The sequence below is a fragment of the Protomyctophum bolini genome (assembly GCF_963924005.1).
Source record: "Protomyctophum bolini genome assembly, chromosome: 12".
In the NCBI taxonomy this organism is placed as follows: domain Eukaryota; kingdom Metazoa; phylum Chordata; class Actinopteri; order Myctophiformes; family Myctophidae; genus Protomyctophum; species Protomyctophum bolini.
Genome location: NC_137873.1, coordinates 40,666,237 through 40,678,600, shown reverse-complemented (window position 1 = coordinate 40,678,600; position 12,364 = coordinate 40,666,237). Strand labels below are relative to the sequence as shown.

At 42.2% G+C, this 12,364-nt stretch overlaps 2 protein-coding genes across 2 annotated transcripts; one reads left to right on the top strand and one right to left on the bottom strand.

Annotated features, from left to right (window-relative positions):
- Positions 1–2,473: 2,473 nt before the first annotated feature.
- On the top strand, positions 2,474–6,267 carry LOC308326284 (E3 ubiquitin-protein ligase RNF212B-like; the record flags this gene model as incomplete). The annotated part of the gene is made up of 12 exons (XM_080779091.1): positions 2,474–2,573; positions 3,023–3,075; positions 3,172–3,246; positions 4,383–4,489; positions 4,588–4,648; positions 4,753–4,787; positions 4,910–4,950; positions 5,151–5,175; positions 5,293–5,350; positions 5,602–5,668; positions 6,050–6,071; positions 6,157–6,267. 12 exons carry the CDS (start codon positions 2,474–2,476, stop codon positions 6,245–6,247), a joined length of 735 nt encoding a protein of 244 aa, XP_080635217.1. The 3' UTR covers positions 6,248–6,267.
- Positions 6,268–7,019: 752 nt separating this feature from the next.
- homeza (homeobox and leucine zipper encoding a) lies at positions 7,020–12,097 on the bottom strand. Its single transcript, XM_080777199.1, has 2 exons — positions 11,910–12,097; positions 7,020–10,233 (listed from the first exon to the last, which is right to left on the bottom strand). Exons 1-2 carry the CDS (start codon positions 11,914–11,916, stop codon positions 8,222–8,224), a joined length of 2,019 nt encoding a protein of 672 aa, XP_080633325.1. The 5' UTR covers positions 11,917–12,097; the 3' UTR covers positions 7,020–8,221.
- Positions 12,098–12,364: the final 267 nt, after the last annotated feature.

The window sequence follows — 12,364 nt, the reverse complement described above, 5'->3', positions numbered from 1 at the left end:
AGCAGACGGGGAAAAAAACAAGAAAACAAAAACAAACAAACATAACATAAAACAAAAACAAAGACAGACAGGACAATACAGTTAACAGGAACAAGACAAAAAAGAACAAAAACAACAAAACAAAACACAACGAGAAAACAAAACATCATATCAATGTTCTATATGTATCTACTATTAGATGTGTATTAGATTATTCCTCTGTGTGGAGGAGTTAAGTTTGGACTTTACTTTACTTACTGTGTGGTGTGTGTGTGTGTGGGTATGCTAAAATGATAATTCCTCCAGGTCAGGAAGATATGGAGTGGTTCCACTGTAACCGCTGCTTCAGGAGGAGTGGGCCCAAGTTTTCAGTGTCCAGCTGCGGTCACATCTTCTGTGACGGATGCATCAACCCTAGTATGTATGAGAGCCATATCACCTCCTCATTCCTGACATGCATGCCCGAATGTAGTCTGCTTGGTGTCGTTGCTGTACGGAAGAAACCACCTAACTCCATTTTTGAGGTTTTTGTTCCAATGATATTGAAAACCTCCTAACTCCATTGGATCGTCAAACTGTCTGCCAAACCAGCTAACTCCACCCATTTAGCCATCTTTTCTTCTCCATAAATCAGTACTATTGAATAACCTTTACATCTGTGTGTTGGTTAAAAAATATATTGAATCAATGAAAAGTATTAAAAAGCCCTTCGACAAAAACCTCCTAACTCCACTTGAGCTGGATGTTTTTCCATTTCCTGATAAATTAACATTTTGGAGTTAGGTGGTTTCTTCCGGACAGCAAAAATAAAGAAAACCAAAAGAAAGCCATGGTGTCTGATATGGTGATTTCCTGTCATCCTTCAGAACAGTGCAACATATGCCGAGCCAGTTGCAGTTACCTGCCCATCACGGACGATGTGGGTGTATTTATTAATATCTGAACGCATTGTACATTTAAGTGCTGCCAGTTGAAAGTCTTCCTCATATGATCCACTGTCCACTCACTCTTCTAGATGAAGCCCCAGGAGAAGGTGTTTTTCCAGGACCCTCTGAAGCTCATTCAGTCACGTCTGGAGCACCTAGCACAGGTGCAGATCCATCGCTATAGTACCATCCAGGGTTCTATACCATAGACTGTAAAAAATATGTACAAAGCGTTCCGCGGGTCTAACATGAACGTAAAATGAAGCCTGTCAGTCCTTGCAATGGAAGTGGCCATCTTTCTAGATCCGTTTTGGTCCAGCTGGCCATTGGCTGGCCCAGACAACGAGGCGGGACTTCCCCCCCTTCTTCTCCGTTGGTTTTTATTTTGACTCGAGTGGGAGGGGAATCCCTATCATAGACTGTAACGGTAGCCACGCCCCTCAGAACATGCGCGACTTTATGGTCATTTTTTAAATGAATGGGACCATAATTTTCCAAAATATTATGACATTAGAAGAAAGTATTCATGACCATGTTTATTAAGGTAATACAGTCTAGGTGAAGTTGGGCCCAAATACATGGACTTCTATGGGGCTATGGGTTTTTCTGGGTCCAATGACAGCGCCACAACAGGCCATTATATGAACTTTCATTTCCTTAGTGGCTTCACAAAATATCTGTCTGACTGCCCCCCTGTTCTATACGCAACACTCGCTGCACTACCGTTTCCCCTCTCAAAGGCCCAGTCAGTTGAACTATCGCCGATTAGAGCAGTGGTTCTCAACCGGTGGTCCTTGAGAGGGACACTTAATTCCAGGTGGTCCCCAGCTAAATGATGGAGAGTTGGTCACCATAATGGACCCTTGTAGTTGTAGATCTTTAACTCTTGAGAGTGTAAAATGAAACCAAATCCATTTGGTTTCATTTCATGCTCTCAGGAGATACAGTATTGTTAAACATCTGCATTAAGTGTTGTTATTTTAACGTTTCCCTGTTACAGTATCTCTCTCCTAATGGTACCACGTCAATACAGCATGGAATTGTGGGAAAAATCTTATCCGACGATAACAAAATATTCTGTTTTGGATCTGCGAGGTTAAATCTCATCAGATGGTGGTCCGTTGCTCAAACGCAGAAAAAATAATGGACCTTGATATGGAAAAGGTTGAAAACCACTGAGTAGAATGACAGATTCTCATTCCGACTTCTTGTCTTAACAAAGACCTGTGTCACTGTCACATAATTCTGGAGCCCTGAGTTATTGTCCCCGTTAACCGTGTCCACTTTTACTTACAGATTGCACAGTTTCAACGCAGCCAGAAGGAGAGGCTTACGGAGTACTACAAACACAAAAATGTGGAATTGGAGAGGCGTCTTAAGGATGTCACTGAACAGTGTTATAGGTTGATATCATCACTGGTTCCTTTACTCAGTGTACTTTGGTTTATAACATAATGCTACCGGTATAATGTACGACTTTTGGGGTTTTTTTTTTTTCCAGAGTTGAAAAAGAGTTGAAAAGAGAAAATGCTGAATTGAAAAGGCCTCTTTCTCAGAGAAGATACAGTATGGAGTGGTTCCACTGTAACCGCTGCTTCAGGAGGAGTGGGCCCAAGTTTTCAGTGTCCAGCTGCGGTCACATCTTCTGTGACGGATGCATCAACCCTAGTATGTATGAGAGCCATATCACCTCCTCATTCCTGACATGCATGCCCGAATGTAGTCTGCTTGGTGTCGTTGCTGTACGGAAGAAACCACCTAACTCCATTTTTGAGGTTTTTGTTCCAATGATATTGAAAACCTCCTAACTCCATTGGATCGTCAAACTGTCTGCCAAACCAGCTAACTCCACCCATTTAGCCATCTTTTCTTCTCCATAAATCAGTACTATTGAATAACCTTTACATCTGTGTGTTGGTTAAAAAATATATTGAATCAATGAAAAGTATTAAAAAGCCCTTCGACAAAAACCTCCTAACTCCACTTGAGCTGGATGTTTTTCCATTTCCTGATAAATTAACATTTTGGAGTTAGGTGGTTTCTTCCGGACAGCAAAAATAAAGAAAACCAAAAGAAAGCCATGGTGTCTGATATGGTGATTTCCTGTCATCCTTCAGAACAGTGCAACATATGCCGAGCCAGTTGCAGTTACCTGCCCATCACGGACGATGTGGGTGTATTTATTAATATCTGAACGCATTGTACATTTAAGTGCTGCCAGTTGAAAGTCTTCCTCATATGATCCACTGTCCACTCACTCTTCTAGATGAAGCCCCAGGAGAAGGTGTTTTTCCAGGACCCTCTGAAGCTCATTCAGTCACGTCTGGAGCACCTAGCACAGGTGCAGATCCATCGCTATAGTACCATCCAGGGTTCTATACCATAGACTGTAAAAAATATGTACAAAGCGTTCCGCGGGTCTAACATGAACGTAAAATGAAGCCTGTCAGTCCTTGCAATGGAAGTGGCCATCTTTCTAGATCCGTTTTGGTCCAGCTGGCCATTGGCTGGCCCAGACAACGAGGCGGGACTTCCCCCCCTTCTTCTCCGTTGGTTTTTATTTTGACTCGAGTGGGAGGGGAATCCCTATCATAGACTGTAACGGTAGCCACGCCCCTCAGAACATGCGCGACTTTATGGTCATTTTTTTAATGAATGGGACCATAATTTTCCAAAATGAATATTATGACATTAGAAGAAAGTATTCATGACCATGTTTATTAAGGTAATACAGTCTAGGTGAAGTTGGGCCCAAATACATGGACTTCTATGGGGCTATGGGTTTTTCTGGGTCCAATGACAGCGCCACAACAGGCCATTATATGAACTTTCATTTCCTTAGTGGCTTCACAAAATATCTGTCTGACTGCCCCCCTGTTCTATACGCAACACTCGCTGCACTACCGTTTCCCCTCTCAAAGGCCCAGTCAGTTGAACTATCGCCGATTAGAGCAGTGGTTCTCAACCGGTGGTCCTTGAGAGGGACACTTAATTCCAGGTGGTCCCCAGCTAAATGATGGAGAGTTGGTCACCATAATGGACCCTTGTAGTTGTAGATCTTTAACTCTTGAGAGTGTAAAATGAAACCAAATCCATTTGGTTTCATTTCATGCTCTCAGGAGATACAGTATTGTTAAACATCTGCATTAAGTGTTGTTATTTTAACGTTTCCCTGTTACAGTATCTCTCTCCTAATGGTACCACGTCAATACAGCATGGAATTGTGGGAAAAATCTTATCCGACGATAACAAAATATTCTGTTTTGGATCTGCGAGGTTAAATCTCATCAGATGGTGGTCCGTTGCTCAAACGCAGAAAAAATAATGGACCTTGATATGGAAAAGGTTGAAAACCACTGAGTAGAATGACAGATTCTCATTCCGACTTCTTGTCTTAACAAAGACCTGTGTCACTGTCACATAATTCTGGAGCCCTGAGTTATTGTCCCCGTTAACCGTGTCCACTTTTACTTACAGATTGCACAGTTTCAACGCAGCCAGAAGGAGAGGCTTACGGAGTACTACAAACACAAAAATGTGGAATTGGAGAGGCGTCTTAAGGATGTCACTGAACAGTGTTATAGGTTGATATCATCACTGGTTCCTTTACTCAGTGTACTTTGGTTTATAACATAATGCTACCGGTATAATGTACGACTTTTGGGGTTTTTTTTTTTTCCAGAGTTGAAAAAGAGTTGAAAAGAGAAAATGCTGAATTGAAAAGGCCTCTTTCTCAGAGGAGGGTAAGTCTTGCAAGATGTTCATAACACTGACTAAAATGTTAGTTTCGGGACAGTGCACCTTATGTCTAATTTAATTATTACACTATTGCTCTATCATATCATAGACTTCGCCATCAACAGGACAAATGCACGCAACTGGGTAAAATCTACGTTATATTTAAGCATTATGCACTTTAATTATTGCAACATTAATGCATCATAACTTACTTTCAACAAGAAGGGCTGAACAGAAATGTAATTGTAAACTTTTCTCTCTTAAAGTGCTCAAAGGATGTCACTTCCAGTGGCCGTCACGTCCCCAGGTACAGTAAAACTAATGATTAATAGATATTAATCCACTCCTAAAATATGAACATTTCTTTAATCCTTCTCACAAGTTGATTGAACATTACCTAAACTTCTAATATAATAAACTTTATTTACAGTATATAGCACCTTTATTAATGTTTACAAAGTTATTTACAGAATTAATAAAGTATTCATTGACGTTTTCATTCACCAGTCGCCCCACGATCAGGAAGTAGAAGGTATGATTACTATTGGTTTGATTCATAGTTAAAAAACGCTGTTCAGAAACACCGGTTTTTCAATCAATTCAATCAACATCTTGGGCCCAAATATTGAATGTTGCCTATGTTCCTCAGTCACACAGGCTCAGCTGAAAGGAGGCCAAGAGAGAGAGATCCCAGATTCTCATTCACAGTAAGCCTCTTATAATAATAGTAATATTTTACAGTAATACTGATTCTGGTGCAATGTTTGAAGAGATTGGTTGAGCTAGCTGAATTTGCTGAAATTGCTTAAACAGAGAGATTTAGTCCTTTTATGTTGTCTATTGTTGAAAAATAAACGTCATGTTAGATTGAGACCTTTCAGAATTATAACTTTTTGCTTTTTTTAGAATGGAATGAAAATAATTAAATATTTGCTGTCTATCCATCTGCTCTCCTCAGAGTCAAACTCCTCCTGGGTCAGCTACCTCTGTCTCCAGCCATAGTTCTCTTCATGATTATGAATCAAGTAAGTACAATTACAAATGTTGAGGAGTATTTTCACAATTTAAGTGTGTACAGGTGCTCGATCAGAGACAAAAACAAACAAACCCGTGAATTTGAGGCATCATGGGGTGTATAATTGAGAAAATAAAATACGCTGTTTTTTTTGGGGTGAACTACTCTAACTTTGACTCGATGCAACTATTCCTCTAATCATTGTTACCCGTTTTCACAAAACATTGTCTCTTAAAGTATAGTATCGTAGTGAAACAATGAGGTGTTTGTAAAAACTCAACTATGCATGCAATTAGACTTTTGAAAACATGTACAAATTGTAAGTGAACAAAATGATGCGTTATATTTAGCTTGAATTAAAACAAAAATGTAATCTCTTTATTTTACAAAGGAACGCCCACACCACCAACCAGGTAAGAATCACATTTCCTAACAATGTACGGTCGGGAAGCATACATCCTTAGGGACTGTCAGTAAATACATCTTCCTCCTTTTCAGGTCAGACTATCATCTGTCGCCTGACGTCTTCCAGCAACACTTCTTGAGCAGTGTATCACTCCAGTCCCCTAGGCCTAGAAATGGCCTGTAACAAATGATGGAACTATTCACTCTCACACCAGGGGTCAGTGTGGCCCTGTCATAAGTCTGCCATGTGGTCAGTATGGACATAGTCCTCTGTGGTGGTGGTGGGGGGGATAAGAGAAGGGGGGTATTTAAGTTTGACTTTCTCCTTTGACACTTGTATAAATCCTTTTCTCAAGAAAACAAAGTTTCACTGGCCTTCTACCAAGTTCACATTAATAATAACATTAATATCTACCACGTTGGTACGTTCACATATTAATATCTACCAAGTTCAAATATTATTTTGTGGGATTCTGATATTCATGATTTGGTTTTATAGAATATCCTGTACCACGGAGTGATGGGAAGTTTGCATTTATTTGCTCATTAATCTATAAGTTGATTTAGCCGTTAACTGCTACACAATCCCACCGCATCTGGGGGATGAATAACTATAATAATTTAGCTGTTTTGCAAGTTTGTGAGTAATTCAACAGTTTCTTTCTTTAGTATTTAATACTATGTTATTTTGTCAACTGATAATTCTGTTAAGTTAAAATAGTTAAAAGCAACCCGATTCAACAAATCTCAGTTGTTTATTAGGCAATAGTCTGATGCAATTTTTTTGTTGTAAACATTTGTTTTAAACCTTTTTCAGTTTGAATGTCTACGAATAATTTCTTGGTATGTTAAATTCACAATATGTATTGTAAATGTAAAGGGATCCATAACTGAGCCAAATGCACAGTACATGCACATACACAATGCATGCATAGAAAATAGAAATGCACGCCAAAAATGAAGAAATAGTTTTATTAAATACATGTAGTGACATACCTGAATCTGACACATTTGTGCTTGTAATTAATCATTTCAGTCAGTAGAAATAACATGGTAATATTGCTTTGGATCATTTCATCAAACCCAACGTGCCATTTCTTGGTTTACATCAAATACACCATCTTCTATTTTGTCTAGGAAAGGAACTAATTTACTAGATCAGGTTCCTTTACGAACTATTTATCTACAGTATATCAACTTATTTACCAAGACCACTCCTTCAGTCTCTCCTATCTACAAAGAGTTGTAATTTGAGACACAACAAAAATACTGATATACAGAAAGCATGTGAGTGCAAATCCAAAACCAAGTTTGGCAACTTGTTTCACTTATATGGACATTGAAGTTAGTACTCAATTTGCATTTTTATGACTTAACTTCTTTGCTGTCAAACTGCGCGGGACAGTGCAAAGTATTTACAGTTAGGCACAGGATCTAGGAATATGCCAGCATTATTAGTCACAATTAGATCAATTACTGTTTATGCTATGCCTTTGAAAGTCAGTGTGGTACAAGGCCTTTATGGATCAACAATGACAAGTTAGCAATTTGTGTTTTTCAAAAGAAACAGTTCACATGAGCATCAAGGCAGCCGTCTCTAAACCCATGGTGAAACATGCCAACTTGAAGCCTTAATGTCCAGTGTGCTTTTTTATGAAGAAGGAATTGGCTGTAAAGGAATGAATAATATACACAGTGATCAGTCAGATCTTTTTTTTTTTCCAGAGCAGTTTAATATCTGCAAAATTCTGAGCTACATTTAAGTACCAAAAGTACTATCAATATAAATTATACTGCTACAAAAAAAACAAAACAAAAAAATTAAATGAATAAGTAATTATACACAATCTAAGCAGAAACGAAGCTAAACATATAACAAACCAGTGTACAAAGTACTGTCCTATCAATTCAACAGCCCTTCCAATGACAGCAAAAAGCATAATCTAACTCCAAATATATTAGGATGAGCAGGAAATGCAGCATCTGAAAAACAAAAAAGGCCACAACTTTTGGGCTTGTACTGGGAAGACTAGATGTCACACACCTGTTCCAATTAAAGCAATACTAATAACTAAAGTTGTTGCCTTGAGATGGAATGTGGTGAACATCCTACTACCTTCCAAACATCTCAGCAACTTTGGTTCCAGTGTCTTTTTCCTCAATCAGTAACATTAGACTCTTGGTCATTTACTCCACTCTCCTGAGAAGAAAACCAATCACGCACTTGCTGGTAGCTCATTCTTGACTTCTTGCATAGGGAGTCGAGGTCCTTTTCCTGCAGCACCCCCATCAGACGATATGCTTCCAGTGGTTGGGTATCAGGAGAATCTGTCGGAACACTCGTCCCATTTGCTTGAGCTTTTCGTTTGCGGCTACCTGCAACCCGTGGCGTTCCACTGCCGCTATTCCCATTAGACAATCCATTGCTTCCTTGCAGAGTAGCGAGCTCAGCCAGGAATTGTTCACGGACGCCCTGCACCCAGCGCAACTGACCATTCTTAACAGCATATCGTGTGTCTCCAAACCACTGAATAATATCTGCACGGGGTAAGCCTGTGACCTTCACAAGCTCTGTGTAGTCTTCACTCTTTGGCCACTGGCACTGTAAGAAGTGTTGTTTTAGCACATCCAATTGATCCTTGGTCTTCCTTAGCCGTCCGCCGGGAGTGAGGGCAGGAGAGGTGGATGAAGGAGTCGCGGAGGAGAGACGCGACGGTGTGGACGACTTCTTTAATGTGCCGACGCCATTTGAAACCTGTTTATGGGGTGAGGCTGTTGGCGGCGGGGTGCCAGAGAGGGAGGACGACGGGGAGGATTTCGTTACACATGATGGCTGCTGTGGAACCTCTGGCTCCGTCTTGATCTGACTGGTCTTCGTTAACTGTAGGGGTTTCTCGTCACATTCCTCGCTATCTTCTTTACCAGAATCCTTTTGCCCGTCTGCGTCTGCCGTTTCTAACGCAGATCTTTCCCCAAACGCTTGCAGGCTGTTTGACAGGAACGTCTGAAAGAAATGTGAGTTTATGTCACTGCCAAAGGCTCCCTCTTCCACCTCTTTATCATTTCGCTGTTGACGTGACTTTTGAGAAATGAGTGGAAGAGGCTGAACTTGCTGAGGTTCTTCTTTTCCTTCCACTGTAGTCTGTTGAGAATAGACCTGGGCAGCAGCATGGACTCCTCTGCCTATCCTCAGCTGGTAACGGCTGTCACTAAACCATTTGCGGATGTCGTTGCGACTCAGACTAGTCTCTTCCTGCAAGCGTCTCAGTTCTGTCTCCGCGGGCCAGTTCTCTCTCACAAAGCTGCTGCGAAGCACAGCGAGCTGAACTTTGGACTTTTTATACCGCCCATGTCGTCGTTGTTGTGCAGACGAGTCAGAGAGGTCTAGTGACACATCGGCCGCCGCAGTAGCGGGCGTGTCGGCGGGCGTGTCTGCGGGTGGGCGGTAGTTGTACGAGTCCTGGGGGGGTGGAAGAGAAGAGCTGAAGCATGGGAACGTTGATCTGGCCGGCTTGTAGGTTTCTGGTGACTCATATTTTCTTTTTTTCTTTTGAGAGACCAAGGTGGAGAAAGCACCTTCTATTTGAGGAGTGTCCTCATCCTCTGTCATTTCCTCACATAATTTCCTCGTCGTCTGAACATCTTCCTTTGCGTCAGCATAATCGCCAGAGATCTCAGGTACTGCCAACTTTCGTCGCGTCTCCTCGATCTCCTCAGAAGCCCAGCTGATGCCATATTTAATTCTTTGCACCATAAACCACACCTTGACTTTGTCCAGTGTCAAGGCACACACTCGGGCCAAAGCGTTAACCTCGCGGGTCGTTGGGTAGGGAAACAAATTGAAGGCTTGGACCAGCTCTGGGATCGAGTCAAGTTCACGAGTTTGATCTGAGTGCGTCCACACCAATTTCAGTCCCTCAGACACCAGCGGCAGGCACACGACAGAGTTGGGGTTGGTGCTGAAACTCGCAGCGCTGCTTGTGCTACCGTTGGCTGCACTGACAGGTTGGTGCAAATCCTTGGAGGAGCATGGAACGGCGTGCTTTCCTTCACCTTCTGTTTTCGTCACTTCCCCCTCAAAGGGTTCCTTCATGTCCACACCCAGTCCCGTTCTACCGTTACGTTCACTGTATGCTGCCATCTGGGACATCAAAGTCACTCCCTTCTGACCTGGAGAAAGACACAAAAACATCAGATGTCAGTTTTGTTTTGCATAATGGGAATTAAAAAATATATATCTTCTAAACTAAACACACTGGCTCAAACTTCAAAGGGAAATGTAAGAAATAACACTGAAAAGAGCACAATCAGCAATATATGTGGTGTTTGAGAACTTTCTATTCTCAAAGTCATTTATTCGACAGCTGTTTCCCCCTCCCCCTACTTTGCACCCCTCTGAATCTCTCAGCGAAACTGGTCGTATACTCTCTGCCCAGATTGAGGCACCCCTCCCCCCTGGAACCAGAGTGTGGTGACTGACTTTTGTTTTGTGAGAGTGGGGGAGTGGTGTGTCGAGGGCTGGGGTAGGGTGGGGTGGCAGCTTGGGGGAATGGGGGCCATAAGAAATCCATCACAGCCTACTTTCTCACCCCTTCCCACTAGTGCTGGCTTTGTTCCCCTTCAAGTTCTCAAACCTGAAAGACTCAAGTGTGGCCTCCTCAAGAACCAATAGTAATACAAGGGAAACACCTATGTGATAAGGCAATGAGGGTAAATTAGCCACAATTAGACCGGCCAGGCAAGGAGTAGAATTCTGAGTACATTCTGAGTCACACTCAGAATGTACTTGGAACAAAATTATGTACTTGAACAAAAATTATGTTGATAATATGTCAAATATTATTTACAGAAATGAAACTGACAAAGCCAATCTGTGTTGTTTGTAGTTAAATCCAAGTAGCCTACTAGTGGATGAATTAATTATTTAAAACATGCATGTTATGCAACAGGTGCCACACTGATGTTTACATTAATATTTATCTTGAGCATCAGTACATTTAGCATGGACAAACTCCCTGTGTTTTTGTAGGTAACCGAGTCTGTGCCCAATGCCGTATAATATATAATCTGGTGTTAGGTCACTACGAGTTGACCAATGACTTGCATATACTTATTATTTATTTATAATAATTAATTAGCGACAATAAAATGTTGAACACGGGGCTTCACGCAGAAGCACGGCTGCAGTAAACAGATCACACCACGGCAGCCCGATTAGGTCATTTTGTGCCACGCAAGAAGTGTGCCAGTGGTGTGGGAGAAGATGGGCCAATAATAATAATAATATCAGAAAACAACTTCTGGATCATTCTCCCCGCAATCACATATCAATCATCACATCGTTTAGTCTTTCGGATCGAGGCCATAATGAATTCAAAACGGTGAAACAAATCGCCCTTTAGAAGTTAATGAGTTGAAACAGACCGAGGTCCTCCATGGACACCACCAGACCAGAGCAGAGCAGTCCACTCTGGGCTTAGGGGAGGCTAGCAGCTCCTTTGTGGCGTACTAAACTAAACCGCTCGGACTGCACAGGCGCACTCCGTCCATCGGACACGCTTGAGTGAAACACAAAAATAAACTTACCATACAAAAAAAACCAACCCCAAACACCAACACGGGCTTTGTTCACCAGATCATCCGTGTTGAGGAACACCAAAAACAACGGACTTTTGTTTTCTTAAAAAGACCACCAATCCTCGTTTTGACTAACTATACTACAAACGAAACAATAACCCGTCCCCCCCGTCCGTCTGATTGACCCCTCGTCTGTTTATCAAGCTCTCTCTCGACGGGATTTCTGTTTACGGCACAAAAAGATGCGGCTGCTCAACTAACTTTGTCACCTTTCATGAGTTGAGACGAGAAGTGGATCCGTTTTTTACGGTGGAAACTCCGTAACGTTCAATCCATTGGATTTCGGGGCTTCTGAACTTGAATCCAGCCGTTTTTACTTCGCCCTCCTCGGTCGATCGGTCGGTCCCACCGTTGTTGCTTTTGTTCTGAAACTGAGAAGTGTCCCCCCTTACACTGTCCGGCCAGACGAGCCGAGGCTACTAGGCGGAGCTGAGGACCAGGAACTCTGGGAAGGCCCCGTGTCCGTGTGCGCCGTGGTGCCATCCCATCCCAACCAAACCCCGGACGACGATTGGAGGAGACTGAAACCAGACAGCAGGTTGCAGATCCGGTCTGGAGCGCGTAACGGTAACGGCCCTGCGTGTCTATCAATGTGTGCGTGCAGATTGCCGGATGGGAGTAGGCGGGCCCTAGAACGGATCTGAGCACCGAATAGTAAATAGAA